Below are 19123 nucleotides of genomic sequence, written 5' to 3'. Positions count from 1 at the left end.
TTGTCCCCAAATGACAGCCTCTCAAGCTGCTGGTTGGGAAGGGGTAAGGGGGTGAGGTTAGGGTTGATAACCAAAACCCAAGCACAGGGTACCTGGTTGGCAAACAGCACCATGATGGTGTAGCGGCCTGCCCCCGGAGGTGTGTACTTGACTGTGAAGGTGTCGTTGTCATTCTTGATGATGTCAAAGTCGATGTCAGCCTCTGCGGGGCCCACCACGCCGGGGGCGCACTTGATGCCAATGCTCACATCGCCTGAAGGGAGGCAGGCACGAGGCCATGAGTTGAGGGGGCTCCACAACCTCCTGCATGTGACCGGTCCCACTCCGGGGAACAGGTGGAGGGCAGCAGCGCCTCCTGCCCGGACACCCCCCGGCCCTGCCCCCCACTCCCTGCTCCTGGACGCACCTTGCCCCGCTTCGCTGCAGTCCACTGTGAAGTAGGTGGGCTCATTAGCCTTGAGGCCTGTCTTCTCCACGCCGGGGCCATACACCTTCACCCGCTCAGGGTGGCTGCCCTCTCCCACGTTTACCTGTGGGGAGGAGTCGACGGTCAGCGTGGGGCCCCCTCCCTCAAGGTCTGTCCCTTCCCCAGCACATCTAGGCCCGGTCTTAGCCTCTTCACAGGGGCCATGAGGTGGGGAGCAGGGACAGGGCCCAGGGACAGCCAACATTCCCCGCTTGGGGCTCCACCCTCCCTCTGGGGTTGCTGGCAGGGGGCACGGGGCAGGGCTTGGAGGACACACCCGGAAGGGGCTCTTGGGGACGTTGACGCCTCCCCAGGAGACGATGATGGTGTGCTTAATGGGCTTGGTGGGCACATAGGAGCAGCGGAAGGTGCCGTCGCCGTTGGGGATGACCTTGATGTCAATGGGGCATCCGTCGGCATCCTGTGGGCATCACCCAAAGCAAGGTTCTTAGAGCACCCCGGCCATCTCAGAGCGTCCCGGCTGTCTCAGAGCGCCTGTGCCTGCTGCTGGGCTGCTTGCCCACCATCAAAGCCCCTCCCCGCAAACAGATCACAGACCTCCAATCACGTGAGCCTAGTGCCACGAGTTCTGGTGGCCAGGCCACACCCTGGAGAGCTGAGGAACCAGGTTTGAGGTCATCTGTGTGGCCTGGTCTCTGATCCTAGGTCTCCGAAGTGTGTTGTTAGGGGAAAAGGCTCAGCTAAACCAATGTTCTTAAAACTGAATAAACAAACTTTCAAGAAAGAAACATCCTCCTGGACCAAAGGACATATTCATTAACCTCTAGGGGTCAAAGGACACCATTTTGAGAAAGTCACCTGGAAACCAGTATCTTAACCCAACCATCTTTAAATTGCAAATGATTAGCATAAAAATATATGTTTGGTAAAATGTTTTTTAAGATTATCATTAATAAGAAAACACAAAACTTTAGACTTCCCATAGTTCAAATGGATTCATGAGAATCAGTCCTGTGATGCCTTGAGGCCCTTTTCTCTAACCTACCCTACCCTCCCAGGGTCCCCCCTATGGCAGCTAGGGGCAGAAAGATGGGGCAACACCCTACCTGGGCGTAGAGCTTCAGGTCTCCCTTGCCAGCAGCCCGGGCATCGATGGTGAACTCCGCTGGCTTGTCCACGATGCAGCCGGTGGGCTCCAGGCCGGGCCCAAAGGCCTTCACCTGTGCAGGGACAAGAGTGGAGGGCTGGGTTGGGGACTGGAGGAGGGTCTGTTCACCCTGTTGCAGGCTGGGGTGTGGGAGCTGGGGACACACCTTGTCTGGGAAGCAGTCGGGTGGAGCTGGCTGGATGTGGGCGATGAAGGGCGAGTCCCGAATGTCCTCGTCGTCACAGATCACGTGCACTGCATACTCGCCAGGCTCTGTGGGCCAATACCGCACATCGCAGGAGCCGTCTCCCTTGTCATCACACTCGATCTTGGCCTGTGAAGGCCCCTCAATGGAGAAGCCTGGGTGAGAGGAGGGGAGGGTCAGGGGGTACCAGAAGCGACTTGGACACCCAGGCAGGTCCCCCATCACTCTCCCAGCATCACCACCCCAGCCATCCCCGTTCCAGTGCCTCTCATCTCAACACTGGCCCAAATTCCTGCCTCCTGCCCCTCCCCCCCATCACTCCCCAGTGTCCTTCCATCACACCACTCCCCAGAATTCCCATCAGCTACCACCTCGGCCACTTACCCAGTGTCCCCACCTCTGTGCCAATGGCCTCCACCACAAAGTCGGCTGACTTGCCCACCTGGCCAGTTTCCAAACCGGGACCCCAGGCCCGGACCTTCTGCATGCCTGCCTCTGGGCTCACCTGCACCTCAAAGGGGCTGGGCAAAGAGGGAGCTGGTGTCAGCGCCCCAAGGTGCCCCCATCAGAGGTACCCCTCTGCCCTTCACTCGGAGCCCCAGGCAGCCTGCCTCCCTCCGCCCACCCTGTGAGGGCCCAGGCTGGAAGGCTCAGGCCTGCGTGCTGCTCACCTGCGGGGAATGGCGTAGCCGCCCCATGTGATGGTCACCACGTACTTCCCAGGCACCACGGGGTAGTACTCACACTCGAACACGCCATCCCCGGCCTCCCGCACCTTCACTGGTTCCTCTGTGCCTTCTGAGATGTGGGAAGTGGAGGGATCAATGATCTGTGTGTCTCCGCACCTCAGTCCCCTCAAGGACCCTGGGGACTGGGCTGTGGGACATTCCCTGGCTGAGGACAGCGCTGTGAGCAGGCACCGTGGAGCAGGCACCGGGTAACAGCCTCATGCAGCCTTCCCAGCTTGCAGCCTGGGAGACTGAGCCAGGCGGGGCGGTTCACCTGAGGTCCCACAAAGTCTCTGGTCAGTGTCTTTTTGGAGCCCCTCCCCCCAGGGGAGTGCATGGTGCTGTCCTTGCCCTCAGGGGGTCAGAAGCACTGGTTGCCTTTCCTCCCAGCTCCCCGACCCCCCACCACAGCCCTGGGCCCTGGTACTCACTAGGTCCCTTGACTGTGACCTTGAGCTCCCCACTGCCAGCGCCCTTGGTGAACACCTTGAAGTCAGCCACTTCTTTGACACGCACACCCTTGGGCTGCAGACCCCGCCCAGAAGCGCGGCAGGCATTGGGGTTACAGGCTGGGAGGAAGAGGAGAGATGAGGTTGGGGGGTGCTGAGGGGCCCTAGACAGAGCCTCAGCCCTTACCACTCGTCCCTACCTCACTGTGCGCAGTCTTCCTGACCGACCGCCCCCACCCCCCGTCCCCTTCCCCCAGGCACAGGCCGTGGCCTCATGCAGCCCTCCCCTGTGCTCCCTGGGCCCCCGACACAACTGAGAGCCATGCTGGGCAGGGAGCGGCCGCAGCGCCCCCAGCCCCTGTCCCCAGGCTGGTTGCAAGAAACCCTTCCCTCGGGGCTCCTCCGAGTCAGGGTCGGGTGGGACAAAGGCCAGGCAGAGCCCAGAGCTCAGACAGACCGGAAGGGCCTTTCATCCACCCCACAGCCATCCACCTAGAGCCCTCTGAGCCTGCTCGGAGCCACCACAGCAGCTTCAGGAACCGAGTCATGCCACAAAACACTCAGCCACACCATGGAACGAGGGACGGTCGTGTGACGAGAAGCCTGCCACAGGTCACAGGCAATGCATGAAGGTCAGCCTGCTGCGGGACGCTGCCGGTGGCAACAACTTTGCTGCTGAACACAGACCATAGGACAGGGATCTCAGCCCGCCACGGGACACATAAAATGGCACGGAACCCATGGGGTGCCAAACAGGCGGCGGTGTATCATCCACCCAGGCCTGCCCCGGAACACAGACAAACGGCACAGCGTCCGGGGACTGCCACAGAACAGGCGACGGCACGGAACCCAGACCCTTCTCACAGAAATCACCAGGCAAGTCCCGAGAGACTAGAGCTGCCACAGAACAGAGGCAAAGACGTGGAACCTGGGGCCTGTCACAGAATGCCACGGAAGGGGGCGGCGAGTCCACCCCGCTCGGGCCATGCCACACAGCACAGGTGAGGCCAGTCAGCCGTGGCCATGCCCGGCCCGCCTCTGCTGGCGTGTACTAACGTGGCACCACTCTCTTGGCCTGGTGGATGATGGGCACGGAGGGGGCGGGCGGCGGCGGCCGGGGCTCTGAGTGGCAGAGAGAGAACCGGGTGGGGGAGTCACTGCCTGAGAGCCTGGTGTGCAGGTGCGCCTGTAAACATGCCCTTCCACCCACAAGGTCCGCTCGCTTGCCCCTCAACCCTTCCACCGTGGCACCTGTCTGGTATCCTTCACGGTGGCCTCCTGACCGTCCTCGGGGGCAGGGGCTGGACAGAGGAGCTCTCGGGAGCCCCACCCCTGGGCTCTTCCTTCTGCCCACTTTAAGCCTTCAGAAGGCTCCCCCTGACCCCATCCCCACCCACCCTCACCCCCCTGGTTGTAGTGCTTCATTTCCCGTAAGTCCTCAGGCTTGGTAGCAACACTCTGCATCCTGGTCTTTGGTGAGGGGGGTCGTGGGGGTGAGTGAAGGGCCTTTACCTTCTGCCACGTGGACGGGGAAAGGACTGCGGGTGATGGGGGCTCCAGCGAAGGCCACGTGAACCATGTGGGGTCCCTCCATCACAGGCCTGTATGTGCAGCGGAACGTGCTGTCACCCTTGTCCTCCAGAGCCACCTCCACTGTGTCCCGCCGGCCCTGCGGGTCCACGATTACCACGGCAACATCCCCAGTGCCGGCCCCTGTCATGACAATGGCTGTCAGTCCCTCCTGCTCGGGCTTCCTCACCCTGAGACCACAGCCTCCTGGCTGGGCCCAGCTCCTAGCCCCCAGGCACCGCCTGACCCTGCCCCCTACAGTCATGGGGTGTCCCTCCTGCTCAGGGCTCCCTCACCCTGAGACATGGCCCTCTGGCCAGGCCCTGCCCCTGGCCTCCAGGTTCCCCCACCATGAACAGTCATGGGGTGTATGGTGGAAGGGCCCATCCCCACCTGCAGTGTAGATGTCAAAGTACGTGGGTTTGTTGGCCACATTGCCCACGGGTTCCAGGCCAGGACCACGGGCTGACACCTTGTTAGCATCTCCCAGGGCCATGCCCACGTTCACCTCAAAGGGGCTGCGTTCGATGTTCTGACCAGCAAAGAGCACGGTCACCTGGAGGTCAAAGGCCAAAGGTGAGCTTCTAGAGGAGAGCAGCTCTGGGAGGGGGGTTGAGGGGCAGGGCAGAGCCAAGCGCGGTGGGAGGCAGGTGGGGCCGGTGCAAGGGGGTGGGGCAGGGTGCGAGCTGAGAGAGGGGTCCATTCAGCCAGATGCAAGGATGTGAATGGAGTGGGGAAGACATGAGAGGGTCTACAGGGGATACCTTGTGCAAGCCGGCAACCTTGGGCACGTAGGAGACAGCGTAGGTGCGGTTCTTGTCATTGTTGGGAACTACCTTGGCCTATGGGAAGGAAAACGATTGGCCGTCAAAGCTCCTCCTGACCCCATGCTTCTTGCAACCCCCATGGTGAGGCCTCCCCCTTCTCCAGCATTGGAAAGTGGCCCCAGCAGCCCTCTCCAGCCCATTCTGCTGTTGGTCTGTGCTCTTGTCTGATCCCCACTGGCCTCCCCATACCTCCTCAGTGTGGCCCTCAGGATCCTCGATGTAGACCAGAACCTCGCCCACGCCAGCATCCACTGTCTGCACAGTGAAATGGGCAGGCTGCAGCACGGTGTTACCCTGGGGCTCGATCCCTGAGGGCGGAAGGCAGAGCCAGAGTTTAGGGAGAACCATCCCAGCCTGTGTCCAGCTGCCCAGCGAAGACCGTCCGGGCTCAACACATACCAGGCCCGTAGGCGATGGCCTTCTTGGGGTTCAGTTGCTTGGACCGAACAGGGGCGCCAGGTTTGAGTTTGGCCTTGGGGAACTGGGACAGGTAGGTCATGACCGAATGTTCATCCACATTGGGGTCCACGATCTCCTCGGGGGCAATCACCTGCCAGGGAGGAAGGAGTCAGAAAGTGTCCTCCATCCCCAGCATCTTGCCCAGGGAGCCTCACAGACCCAACCCCACGGCTGGCCCTCTCCGGGTCCCTTTGCTCTCCACCTACCTGGGGCACCCCGAGCCAGTCGTCCGCCTGCTGCATGGCCTCCCGGGCGTTCTCCACAGGCTGGTTGGGGTCCCAGGCCTCCCAGTCAGGGCAAAGGCCTGGAGAGATGGTGGAAGGAAGTGATGACGAGGGGGAAGCGGTCAGCCGGGACACAGAGCACCTGCTCCACCGACACCCTCCCAGGCCATGGGTTTACACTCTCTTCCCACACAGCCCCAGGCCCCTGACCAGCCAGGTTCCTGCTGACCCTACAGCCCATCAGCTGGGATGCCCATCGCTGTTTAGACGCACCACAGCCCTCCCGAGCACCAACAATGAGGCCTTTCTGTCCCAGCTGACGCAGCCTGGCACCAGTCCTGCCAGCCGGCCTCCGGCCTGCCCAGGCCCCAGCACCAACCCTGAACACCAAACCCTGGGGGAGCGCACCCCTCGTGGACCTCCCGCCTCATCCCAGCTGCCTCAGGGGTGGGCAGTCCCTGTCCCACGAGTGCCTCTGACCCATCCCTGGGAGGTGTCCTCACAGCTGCCCTGAAGCCCTAGGTGTCCATGTACTTTTCCCATATCAGGCTCGGAGCATAAGACTCTCTCTGCTTCCTAACTTCCGCCTCGGGGAAATGGAGGCACTGAAGGTCTTGTTTGAGAGGCCGAGTTCTCTCTGGGCACCCAGAACCCAGCCCTTCTGATGGGAGGACTGCTGAGGTAGCCGTAGGTCACTCCTGGGAAGGGGTGCAGGGGTTAGGGGGTGATTGGTCCAAGCCAGAGCTGGAGGAGGAGGGTGATGCTCCCTGGCGGGGAGGGGACCAGCTCAAAGGCTGGAATCCATGACTGGCCAGAACAGCTGAGCTCACTGCTGGCAGCCGAGCCAGCCATGGGCAATGGCTCAGCAGCTGGGAATGCTTCCCAGGCGGCTGGTGCCCCCGCCTCCCACCCCTTGCTCCCCAGCTGACCCCAGGCTGAGGGAGGATTCCCCCAGGGGGACATGGCTCCAAGAGGTGGGGAGACGACAGATCGTCTCAGGAGATGAGGGTCAGAAAGGGAGCCGTACGTGGGGTACCGTTCTCGTCTGTGACATCTAAGTCTTACGGGCCCTCAGTGGCCCCCACCTGCCCAGGCCAGGCCTGGGTCTCCTGCCGCTAGGGCAGCGTCACACCAGCCTCAGACCACATCATCCTGGGCCTCAACCCCTTCTCAAAGCTATCCCAGGGGCTTGCAAAAAACAGCCTTCTCCAGGCCTAAAGTCCTGGCCTTCTCTCTACAAGTCCCACCATGTTTTCTTTCTGCTGGCTGAGCAGAAATGACCCCTATGTAGCAAAATAGGAACTTCATGGAGCAGAGAGTTCCAGGTCCTGGCCGACCTCTGATTCAGTTCTGCCACAAATAAGCTGTGTGGCCTCAGAAAAGTCACTGGCCTTCTCTGGACCTCAATGTCCTTGCCACTGCAGGATCTGACAACTCATCGGGAAGGGTCTAACTCCAGCAGTGATTCTCAGCTGCAGCAGGAGGCCCTGATTCCCCCAGCCCTGGGACACACATTCTGACAAAGACAAGCCTCGGCATCACCAGCTCACCCCGCACCCCTTCCTGGCTCGGGGAGCCACGGTGTGCCACGGGTCCACTCACCAGGGGCACAGTTGTCCACCAGGGCGCCCAGAGCTTTGCCGTCCTGCCAGTCGCGATTGAAGTTGGTGATGGGCAGCTGGGGCACCTTGTTCTGGATCCAGCCGAGTAGACGCTGCTTGGGTGTCTGCTTGCGGGCATCCTCGTCGTCCTCGTCCTCCCACATGGGCATGGAGATGGAGTAGTGCAGGATCAGGGTCCAGATGAGCCCCAGGATCAGCTTCAGGTTCCCATCCACGATGGCCTTGCTGTCTGCAAGGAGGAGGGGACAAGCAGGGCTCATGAGAGCCCCACTTCTGATGCAGCGCCCTCCCTCTCCTGGCCCAGCTTCTGAGGCTGCTGCTTGAGTGTTGGCTCTGGAAGACTCCTCCTGGAACCTACCACTTCTCTGCCTACCACATTCTGCATCCCATGAGGACCAGCCCTTGATGTATCTCCCACCCTCCTCAGAACAAGGCTGCATCCCAATATGTTGCTTGGGCAGGTACTTTCAACTCTTTGACAGCACTTGCATGGGCCTCCTATCAGGCTACAAGCATCTATACCGTTATGCAAGATTGTAAATCTCTAGGGGCAGACACTGTTTTGTTTTGTTTCCTTTTTTGTTTGCTTGATGTACAACAAACTGTACATATTAGAAAGTACAACTGAATACATTTTGACAATATGTGAAAAGTGAAAGCGTTAGTCGCTCAGCCTTGTCCAACTCTTGGCAACCCCATGGACTGTAGCCCACCAGGCTCCTTGTCCATGGATTCTCCAGGCAAGAATACTGAAGTGGGTTGCCATTCCCTTTTCCAGGGTATCTTCCCAACCCAGGGATTGAACCTGGTTCTCCTGAACTGCAGGCAGATTCTTTACCATCTGAGCCACCATGGAAGCCCTACCTTTGATGATATATGCATAACCACAAATCAAGATAGGAAACACATCCACCCTTCCTCAAAGTTTCCCTTCTTTTGGGAACCATCACTCCTGCCCCTTCTAGTCTATCCTTCGAGACAACAACCAATCTGCTCTTGGTCACTATACATTAGTTCGCATTTTTCAGGATTTTATACGAATAGAATCATAGAGTATGTATCCTTTTTGTCTGCCTTCTTTCACTCTAGATACTATATTTTTCTCTCCATATATTCAGAGCCTAGAACTTAGTAAAATCTCAATAAATACTGGTTGAATGAACATTTTAAAAAGTGAAGTTGGAGAGGAGTGGGACCAACCTGGTTCCAGCCAAATTCTCCTTTGAATACTATAAAAGGCTTTTGGAACAAAGTTCTGGGAGGAGGAGGGGTTGGGGACAGTACACGTTCTGTTAATGGCAGGGACCAGTGAGATTTCACAAGAGCTGGGGGAGTGTTACCCATGTGGACTCAAGTCTCAGGAGCTGAGATCTAGACCCATCCTCTCCCTTGATAAATATTATGGACCAGAACTCCAAGATTTGGGGTGGGGGGGGAGGCCTAGTTCCCCGTAACAGCCAGAGAGAAAGATCCAGGAGCTGGAGGTGGCTTAGAGTATAGGTTATTGAAAACCAGCTTACTTGTGAAGGGCAAGGCAGGCCTGAAATCCACCAGCTTCCCTGAGCACTGCTTTCAGGAGGTTGGGAGGGGGTGAAAGACTCAGCCTTGTTTACTGGTGTTACCCGAGAGATGGGAAAGGGTGGGGTTGGAGGTGCCCCCTTACATATCTTTTCCTGCCCGCCCCCCTAGATCTTGGGAGACAGCCTTTAGAGAGTAAAGATCCCAAAGGTGTCTCCCCTTACATATCTTTTCCAGAATGCCCCCCCGCCCCCCGCACACACCCTGTCCCCAGCATTTCCCCAACCTGCCCCCTGGAGGGGAATCTCAGTGTCTCTGTCCCTCTGGTCTTGGGCTCTGGTCCCCTTGGCTCCCCCACCCTTTCACTGATTCATCCTTCCTTCCCCAGCAGCTCCCCAGGCCCGCCCCCTCTCCCCCTGGCTCTGCTGCAGCACAATGGTTTGGCAGCTTGCAGATTCCATGACACACTCACTCCCAGACTCCCGGTGCTTTGGTGCAGTCTCTCTCAAACACACACAGGCCCAGGACATTTTCACACAGCCTTGACACCAGGGCCTCACGGCCTCTCACAACCCTGACAGCCTCCAAAGCTGGTGCTCACACACCCAGAAGTGCTTCTTGCAAACTGAAGCCAGATCCTAGGGAGGGAGGCCCTGAGGCCGCCAGGATCGCCAGGATTGGGAAGGGGTGGGGGGAATGAGGGGGGTCATTCATATTTGCTGCAGGGAGAGGTTCCTCCCCAGCAACTGGCCCTGGGCCAGACAGCAAGTGGCAGGAGAGGGGTGGGTCCGGAGTCCCACTCTGGGAGCAATGACCTTCCTCACCCTCCTCCCCCTCGGAGGCCAGGCAGAGAAGGGGAGCTCTGCTCAAGCCAGGCCTCTTCCTTCGTCGCACCCCACTGGGGATACCACCAAAGGGGTGGGAGGAGCTCCAGAGCCAGCCCCTGAGGACACCCCAGGCCTTGCGTGGAGTGGGGGGAGAGGAGAGGACCAGTGAGGGAGGGGCTGGGACAGCTGCTGCCCCCTGCAGCCCCTCCCTCGGCGGTTGGCTCCAGGAGAAGGAATAGCAACTGGGGAACAGCTGCGGGACAGAGCGGCCTCTAGGCCTCTTTGTTCGGAGGGGTGGAGGGGGCGGTGTGCGGGTAAGGAGGGCACACCGCCCCTTCAACCCAGGCTGTGTACCCTGCCCTCCTTCAAAGGGACTGCTCAACGCCCAGCTCCCACTCCACTCCTGGAAAGGGATATGGGGTGCCTAGAGGCTCACATTCAGTCCTGAGATGGTACCCAGAGAAGCCCCCGTCCCAGCCCCTTCCCACCACTAAGTGGGACCCAGGGAACCAGACGAAGCAGAAAGGGGAACCCCTGACACCTCCTTCCTGATGGATGGGTAGCCGCTGCTGTCTGTGCCCCCTCCCCTCCAGCCTCCGCCTCGGGCCCAGCAGCTGAATTGCTGACAGCTTATCTCATCGGCCTCGGGAGTCAGCCACTTGGCCCAAATGGGGAACAGTTCCCCGCAGGAACGGGAAAGAAGGGTTCCTTCCCGCCCCCAAGCCAGCTTTCCCTCCTTCCCCCTCTATTCTGAGCTGGCCTCTCCAAACACAGTTGAGCCAAGGGGGCTGGAGCCAGAGGCACCACCGTGGGGGGAAGGGAGAGGTGTGCGCTCAGGAAGGATGAGGCCAGCAGAGGGGCCGAGCGCCCCCGCAGTGGGGAGGGGAGGAGGAGGTCGAGCCATTTCCTATGAAGTCTTGGTGAGGCCCCAGGCTCTCCCCTCGGGATCCCACCTGGGACAGTCAGTCCAGGCAGTCAGATCACAGCTGCCAGGGGGGGTGGAAGGGCCCAGGGCTGACACCTCGCTGACCCCTGCCACCCCCTCCCAACCACACACTCTCGGGCAGCCCTTAGTCCCACGACACACACCAGGGTGGCCCCCTCCCCCACCCCCTGTCCTCAGCCTTGTCCTCTGGAAAGCTCAGAGACATCTGCTGTGTCACGGAGGCAGGGCTATTTCCAGGCCAGAGCGGGTGGGGTGGGGGGGGACAGTATTGGGCAGGAGGGGGTAAGGCGTAGAGGGGACTGGACAGGGCCAAAGGGCCCCAGACTGACCTCAGCTACTAATTCAGGAGGCCCAGAGATGCCCTGAGGGAGGCTGAGGATAGACAGACCTTCAATTATCTGAAGAAATCTCTGGGGCAGCCTGGGGGTGGGCATTGGGGCCCCTGTGAAAGTCCCCTTCTGGGGCCCTGGGGCCCCATTAAGGGGCGCTTTCCTGAAAATCACAGCAGGACACTTAAGAGCTCACCATAGGGGTAGGGGTCTCGCCCAGACCCCCAGCCTGAAGGGGTGACTGCAGAGCTGAGAGGGAACGGCCAACTCCCAGGCTCTCAGAACCCATCCTTGGCTCCCCCAGCTCCCCAGCCTGGAGTGCCTCCCCACCCCCACCCAGCACTGACACACCTTCCAAATCTGGTTACACTCAATGACTTCCTCCCTTTTCCAGGCCTTGCCTCCCTCCCCTCAGCCCAGATCATTAGCTGTAGCCAATCGGGGCTTAGGGGGTGGGCTGGGGCCGGGAGTAGATGGGAGGGAGCCCCCTCCCTGGCCTGCTGAAGTCGATGTAGGACAGGCAGGGGTTAAGGCTGCCTGCGCTCGCTCAGAGCCTTTTTAGGTTTCCGAGGCCGGGCCCTGCCGGCTCTGGCCCCCGGGCCTGAACCCAGCTGCCGAGCACATGCCGGCGGGGGGCCTGGGCCCCGTGCCCGCCCGGCCACCCGCTCTCCCGCTCTTCTTGGGATCCCTGGGACCGGGCAGCGATGGGGACCTGCCTTCAGCCTCTCCTCCCCGGTGGACGTGCTGGGAGGCTGGGAAACCATTTGCTTTGTCTGGGGGAGGGGGGGGGGCGCCCCCGGGAATCGTCAATGAGCATTGGCCCCGTCTTCTCAAGCCTGGGCTGGGGGTGCGGGTGGCAAGAAAGGAGACGAGGGGGTAGAAGCAGGTTGGCCAAGAGCGTGCGAAGGGACCTGAAGCTGGAGGGCTCAGAAACGGCCGGGGCTGGATGGCCCCCCCGGGGAGGCCCCCTCGGGATGCCGGCAGACCAGAGCCGGGAGTGAAGGCAGGGCCCCCTCGGGGCCGGCGTGGGTGGGCTCCGGGAGAACCGGGTCAGGATCCTCTCCCGGTGCCGGGCACCCCACCCTCGGCCCTGCCTCGGCTCCCCGCGCGCCCACCCAGCCCCGAGCGACCTGTCCCCGTGGGCCAGCCCCTCGTCGGGGCACTGCCCCCTCGCCGCCCGCACTGACCGATGGACACCAGCTTGATGTGCTCGCGCTCGAGGAACTCGAGGGCCACGGACACGTTCTCCAGCTTCATCTGGCGGAAGTTGGGGCGCGGATGGAACTTGCGGTACATGCGCTTCTGGCTGAGCACCTCGAGCAGCGCGATGAGGCGCAGCCCGTCGCTGAGGTCGCGCTGCAGGTCGGTGAGGCGCTTGCCCACGCACTTGAGGTGCTCGTTGCACCAGCGCGTGAACGTGTTCTGCTGGATCTTCTTCCACGGCGCGTCCTCGGCCAGGTCCTTCTCCGTGGACGGCATGTCGTCCACCTCGTCGCCCAGGCCGAAGCCCGGGGCCTCGGAGTAGCCGCTGTTGTTCATCATGCTGGCGCGGGCTGGGGCGGGGGTTGGGGGCCGGCGGGGCTTGGGCTAGGGGGGCGCTGTCCGGGACGGGACCCGCGGCTGTGCGCTCCGCGGCTCTGAACTTCTCTCGCGCCCCTGGCTGGCGGGACTCGGGCGGGCCTCCTCGGCTCCTCGGCCGCGCTCTGTCTGTGTGTCTCTCTCTCCCTCCGGGGGCGGAGCGGTGCTCTGGAAAGTGCGGGCCGGGCTGAGGCGGGGGGTTTAAGAAGCCCCCGGGCCGCGTCCCCCCCGCCGAGCCCGCGGCCCCCGGGTCCACGTCAGAGCGCCGGCCTCCCAGGAATGCCGCCCGGCCCGCGGGTGGGGGCCGCGCCGAGCCCGCCGGCCCCGCCTCCCTCCCTCCCTCCCCTCCCCTCCCCCACGCGGCCCTCCATCCTGACTGGGGTCCCGGGTCTGCTGCCCTCACCCCGGGGGAAGGAGGCTCTGGCCCGAGGCCGCCACGCTGGACAGATGAATAGTGGAGCTGGAAAGTTAGGGGGAATGACGGCTCCCAACACCCCCAAATTAAGCATCGCTAGTCAGAGATGAAATATATACCCCCCCACACACACACACACCTTGCAGGACTAAAGAGATGCAAAGGGAAACTGAGGCCAGTGATTCGGGCAAAACACGCTGATCGGTGTTGACAGAATTTTCTGGACTGGCTGGTGGCAGGGCTGTTGACAGGGCCGGGGAGACCTGGCTGCTAGCCCAGGGTATTGTCCACCTGCGGACTGGCAGGGGAAGTGTGTGTGCTTGTGTGTAGATAGACTGAGAGGAAGCGACAACTCCGCGCAGGCTGATTAGGGAGAAGGCCTGGGGTGGGGGTGCTCCACTTTACAGGTAGAAAAGTCTCCTCTGCAAGCATAAAAAAAAACAAAAAAACCCTCTGCAACTCCAGGGTCCCAGGGGAAAGATGGAGGTTACCCCTGATTCAGTCCCTGTCACCAGTCCGTCTGCCCTCATCCTCTCAGAATGAAGCTGAGCTCAGAAAAGTGTACCCAGTGAGTCACAGTGTGCCCCCTCCCCCCAAGTCTGACTCAACTAAGGTGACCGGAGAGGAGGCAGAGCCTCTGCCCGGTACTACCAGGGAGCCCCCTGGGCAGTGTGCCCATTTGGGCCACCGGGCAGATCCTTCCAGTCAGAGGGCAGGTTAACCAGACAAGAGACAGAGAGCCCTGCCCAGAGCAGCCACGGGGAAGTGTGATGGGGGCTGGGGGACATGGAGAGCCCTAGGGAGCCTGCCAGGAAGCCTGGGCAGGACGGGGCTCAGGGTAAGCCAAGGGCAGCTGACATCAGGGAAACTGAGGCACTCAGAGCAGCTGGCCTGGGATGAAGTGAAAAAGTGGTAGAATATACTTACATAAAGAGACTATGTATTCTGAGATTCTGTGGGATAACATGTATTCCACACCTCCTGGTACCCCTTTTAGGCCAAATTTCCTCCACTTTCCCATCCTTCTGGACCCTTAAGTTTGGGCCCCAACTCAAATTGTGTGATGACTGAAATTGGGCACGTTTCTGGTGAATCATTTGACCTTATTGCTCTTCCCCAACCAAGCCCAGTTAAAAGGGAAGAGATGGTGGGCATCTCTGAGGGCATTGTGAGGGAAGAAGTTCAGGAGCTTGGTGGTGGTGGTGGGGCAGCAATAATAGTGAAAGGGCTCCATGAATGATTTCTTTCCCTTCTCATCAGTTAGGGAGGGGGAGGAGGAGAGAAGGGACCAGAAACAGAAAAGGGAACTGCTGTGCGTGACTTCGGAGTGGGGGAGCTCTGGGGGCCCTGAGAGTGACAGGCGAGATATAAATAGCTTGGGCCCTGCGGCTCATGTTCTGTCGGCTGCCTGTGACGAGGTGCTCAGGAATTCCACTCTCCTGTTGGCACCCCCTTGCCTGTCTCCAGAACTCTCGCTCCCCCCATGCCACCTTTGTCCCATGGCCAAGACCAGCCATCAGCCATCAGTGCTGTCTGTCTGCTTGAGAGGCTGAGCTCTCCTGTGGAGAGATGCCCAGCTCCTGGGGACACATGACATGTAGCTGGGTCTCACAAGGGAACTCTGTGTGTGTGTGTGTGTGTGTGTGTGTAAAAAGGCAGACTTCGGACACCCAAACTTAGGTGCCAGTTTGGGGTTCAATGATGAAGAAACTGAGATATATACATCTGGAAAAGGGTGGATCCCTCTCCCTGAGCGCCTAGGGAGAAGAGAGAGGGGTAGAGCGGTTTTGCTTGGAGCTGACAGCCTTTTACAAACCCTAAAGGCTCACAGTCTTGTTTTGAGGGCGTTCCCCAAGGTCCTCCAGTAAGTTGAGGTTCTCTCTTAAGGTGGTGGGAGTTCAGAGGGAAGCCAGCAAGTGGACAAAAGACTCCCCTCTCCCGCTTCTTGTTCCCTCTCTTCAGGAGAAGTCTGTGTGCAGCCCCAGGGGAGTGAGTGAATGGTCAGCAGAGGGTGCCCGGTGCCAAGGATAGTTCCCGGCACCCTTCTCACACCTCCCCTCCCCACTCCCACCCCAGAAACCAGAGCCCGTTGCTCTCCAGGATAAATCAGGACCTGACTCAGGCCCCAGCCAGCCAGTCACAGTCAGCTACCCAGGCGCAGGTTGGTGACTCAGCCCTCAATATAGCCCATGAGCCCGGGCAGGGCCATGAGAGCTGGAACAGGCCGTGCACAATGCTGGTCCTGAGGCCTGCCAAGCGGGGGCCCCTCCCAGAGGAGGACACTGACATGCTCCTCTCGGAGCCAGGCAGGGGCTCCTGGAGGGGCTTATGGGGGCTTTCATCAGCTGAGTAGTTGGGGGCTTTGCTGCTGTGGCTACAGACTGTTTATAGCCCCCTGACTCACCCCCGCTGACCTGTCTCTGGAGACCAGGTTTGGCCTTTCACCTGGCCCTGCCTTTCCTACCAAGGGACACTACTTCTCTGCCACCAATGCTGGCCATATTTAACTTGAGCTGAGTAGCATCTGAGTGAGCGAGTCCTTGTCTGAAAGGCTGTGTCTGAAGATCCTGTGTTTCCATAGCCACCTGTGATGGCACCAGGTTGGCCAGGCTCCCAGCAGGCACTTTGTTCAGTCTGTGATACTGACATGGCCCTGGCCCAGGTATGGTAGGGTTGGGAAGATACCTAGGCTGAATTCCAGCCTCTTTACCTCTGGTTCTATAGCCGTGATCAGGAAATGTAACTCTTTGGGGCCTCAGTTTTCTTGTCTGCAAAATGGAATTAATAGTACTCTCACAGGGATTTTTTTTTTTAAAATGGGTGAAGATGTGAAAGTAGATAACAGGTAAAGTGATTAGCATGGTGCTGGGCAGTTAATAGGTGATGAGAAAAAACGGTTTGCATCCTCTGCTGGTATCCTGGGGACCATGTGGGTTCTAGTGAGCTGGGCCCTCCTCACAGCTACCTCTGCCCCGTGTGGCATCCACTGCCAGCATCTTCCTCGGCTCCACTGTTCCCTTCCTTGCATCCTAACACTCCATCTGCCAGAGTCAGAGCCAGAGTACTACTTACGACCTTTAGAGCCACCCACCCTGCCCCCCATTAGCAGCTGGTCGTGGACAGAGGTGGCAGGTGGTGTGCCTACCATGAGGCCTGGGAAGGGAAAGCAGAGGGGGACCGTGGTGCAGGGAGAGAGATAGGAAGCAGTTATGCAGAGGGCAGTAGAGGGGGAAGATGGAGGCCCAAGAGGTGTTTTGAGTCCTTGGTTCTATCTGTACCTGGGCCTGGGTGCGGGCCTGCCTGTGACATCCCTGTAGATTTAAAGCTAATTCAAGGGACTGTTTCACATTCAACAGGTAGACCTATTTAATCTACTCTGGTAACAGTGTACCTGCAAGACCAGAAAGCACAGAGCCCAAATCAACGAAGAGCACAGTCTTCTAACATGAGCCCACAGGGACAAGCATCCTAAAGGGAAGAGCTCTCTATTTCTAAGCAAAAAGACTGAAGAAAAGGACTACTTCCCTGTCATTGCAGGCTCTGGGTTTGGGCCTGGAAAGGATCAGATAAAAGTCCTTAACAGGGGCTGACTGCCTCCCAGACCATAACCTCCATCTTGGCTTCAAATTCAAAGTTAAAGCAATGATACTCACTGGTGGGTAATCTTCCAGTCCTTTCTACCACACACATTCTCCAGCCAACTGGTGGCTGGACTAAACTGGATAAAAAGCACAGTCTCAACAGCAAGGGGACAGGGTAGCAGGTAGATTGTGAAGGAATGTCAATTAGGTTACAACTGAGAATACGCAATCTGATATAGTTGAAGGCAGTGCTGCTCAAATTTTATTTTGCACACTAATCAACTGAGGATCTTCTTAAAATGTAGATTCTGTGTCTGGGCTTGAGCTGAGGGCTGAGATTCTACCTTCCTAACAAGTTAACAATGCTCTTGCTGCTGCTCCGTGGGGTACACTTTGAGTAGCAAGGGGCCAGTCCCCTCTAAATCCCTGTCTTCAAAGAGGAGTCACTTAGAGGGAGACCAAAGGGATCTGTGGCACTGCCTTCAATCTGCCTACTTGCAACCCTGTATGTAGGAGCTGGTCACCACTTGGGCCCTGGCCCCAGGTCTCCTAGGGGTCCCAGTCAGCCTTGCCACCCCTCTGGGCTGCACACAATTTTAAAATCTCCTAATTCTAAATGTCTTTGCTACTCCCCCAAGGAAAAGACTGCGGAAGAAATGAATTCATTTAGTGCTCAGTAGTGCCCACCCCAGTATATACTCGATAGTTACGTGCTACTTTGGCTATCTGGAGAGAAAAACAAACTCCTTTGGTATCAGATAGAAAGGAGGCAGAGAGAAGAGTCCCAGGAAACCAGCAGTTATGGGGACCATTCTGCCCAGTCTAGTATGTGAATACATGTGGGGACTTTATTATTGATTTATGGTTGTGCTGGGTCTCTGTTGTCGTGGGTGGGTTTTCTCTAGTGGGGGCGAGGGGTGCTGCTCTTCGTTGTGGTGCACGGCCTTCTCCTTGTGGTGGCTTTTCTTGCTGCAGAGCGTGGGTTCCAGGTGCAGGGGCTGCAGCAGTTGAGGCTCGCGGATCCCAGAGCGCAAGCTCAGTAGCTGCGGTGCCTGGGCTTGGTTGCTTCCCTGCACATGGAATCTTCCTGGACCAGGGGTTGGGCCTGTGTCCCCCGCATCGGCAGGCAGGCTCTTATCCTCTGTACTAGCAGGCAAGTCCCTGTGGGCTTTCACGTGGAAACAGCCATGATGAGAACAACCCATCACAAAGGGTTCCACAGGAATGAAGGTCAACAGGAACACTCATCAATTATTCTCATCATTCTGCTTGTTCCCACTGACACCAACTAAGTCCTCTGCCTTGCTCCAAACTGCAGGAGGCTGACCTTGAAAGACTGTCACCTGGGCACCTCTGCTCTCTAGCCGCTAGTTGGGAACTGGCAGGAGAGAAGAGAGGGTGGAGCAGCACATACACTCCCCATCTCACCATGGCTCTGACAAAGGCCACAGCCCCTGTGGCCACTGTGTGTGTCTGGCCCACACAGTGTGTGTCTGGCCCACGCCAGGTCTCCAGCTCTTGCTTCCTCCCCTTCCCCCTTCAAGCCCATGATGGCAGCACTTTTCCACTGTTGCTGGTGCCTGGTGCTTGGTCGTTCAGTCGTGTCCGACTCTCTAGGGCCCGCCAGGATCCTCTGTCCGTGGAATGTTCCAGGCAAGAATACTGGCATGGGTGACCATTTCCTACTCCAGGCGATCTTTCCAACCCAGGGATCATACCTGCTTCTCTTATATCTCCTGTATTGGCAAGTGGATTCTTTACCACTGAGCCACCTGGGAAGCCCACTGTTGCCCCGGGACTTCACCATTTCTTGTTGGTTCTCCTACCTCTGCCCTCTGCACATAGTCTGTTCACTAAAAACTCTTCAGCTAAAGTTTTTCTCTTTTTTTTGTCTGCATGGCTTGTGGGATCTCAGTTCCCCAACCAGGGACTGAACCTGTGCTGTGGCAGTGAAAACCTGAATTCCAACCCTGAGGCCACTGGACTCCCTTCAGTTCACTGCTAGGAGCCTGGGTGATTTTAAGTCATCTCTGAGGGTAAATAGCTCAAGAAGTCATAAGAACTAAGCCACGAAGGCCCGCACACAGATCTTCTCAGGGCATCCTTCTCACGGGACCCAAGGGCAGGCCATGTGGTCCCCTCACACAAAGCACCCAGATCATTCCATTTCTCTATGCTGAGTCCCTCAAGATTAGGGTGAGTGTGGACAGAACAAATCCATTTGTGACTTGGCTGGCCACACAAGGAGCCAACCTCATTGTTGAGGTCATTG

At 58.8% G+C, this 19123-nt stretch overlaps 1 protein-coding gene across 2 annotated transcripts in view; it reads right to left on the bottom strand.

Annotated features, from left to right (window-relative positions):
* FLNC (filamin C) overlaps nucleotides 1–13035 on the bottom strand; it is a 28022-nt gene extending 14987 nt beyond the window's left edge. For both annotated transcript variants that reach the window (XM_061165746.1, XM_061165747.1), the window contains exons 1-16: nucleotides 12465–13035; nucleotides 7638–7886; nucleotides 6018–6115; nucleotides 5752–5902; nucleotides 5542–5660; nucleotides 5290–5367; nucleotides 4919–5081; nucleotides 4469–4669; nucleotides 2939–3076; nucleotides 2451–2577; nucleotides 2164–2300; nucleotides 1741–1934; nucleotides 1534–1647; nucleotides 744–887; nucleotides 407–530; nucleotides 93–253 (exon numbers count right to left, since the gene is read on the bottom strand). In XM_061165746.1, coding sequence (XP_061021729.1) covers nucleotides 93–253; nucleotides 407–530; nucleotides 744–887; nucleotides 1534–1647; nucleotides 1741–1934; nucleotides 2164–2300; nucleotides 2451–2577; nucleotides 2939–3076; nucleotides 4469–4669; nucleotides 4919–5081; nucleotides 5290–5367; nucleotides 5542–5660; nucleotides 5752–5902; nucleotides 6018–6115; nucleotides 7638–7886; nucleotides 12465–12819 — 2553 coding nt within the window. In that variant the 5' untranslated portion in view covers nucleotides 12820–13035. The remainder of the gene's footprint in view (nucleotides 1–92; nucleotides 254–406; nucleotides 531–743; nucleotides 888–1533; nucleotides 1648–1740; nucleotides 1935–2163; nucleotides 2301–2450; nucleotides 2578–2938; nucleotides 3077–4468; nucleotides 4670–4918; nucleotides 5082–5289; nucleotides 5368–5541; nucleotides 5661–5751; nucleotides 5903–6017; nucleotides 6116–7637; nucleotides 7887–12464) is intronic.
* Between the last annotated feature and the right edge of the window lie 6088 nt (nucleotides 13036–19123).

Source organism: Dama dama, chromosome 18 (genome assembly GCF_033118175.1).
Source record: "Dama dama isolate Ldn47 chromosome 18, ASM3311817v1, whole genome shotgun sequence".
Lineage (NCBI taxonomy): Eukaryota > Metazoa > Chordata > Mammalia > Artiodactyla > Cervidae > Dama > Dama dama.
This window is presented reverse-complemented; position numbering and strand designations above follow the sequence as displayed.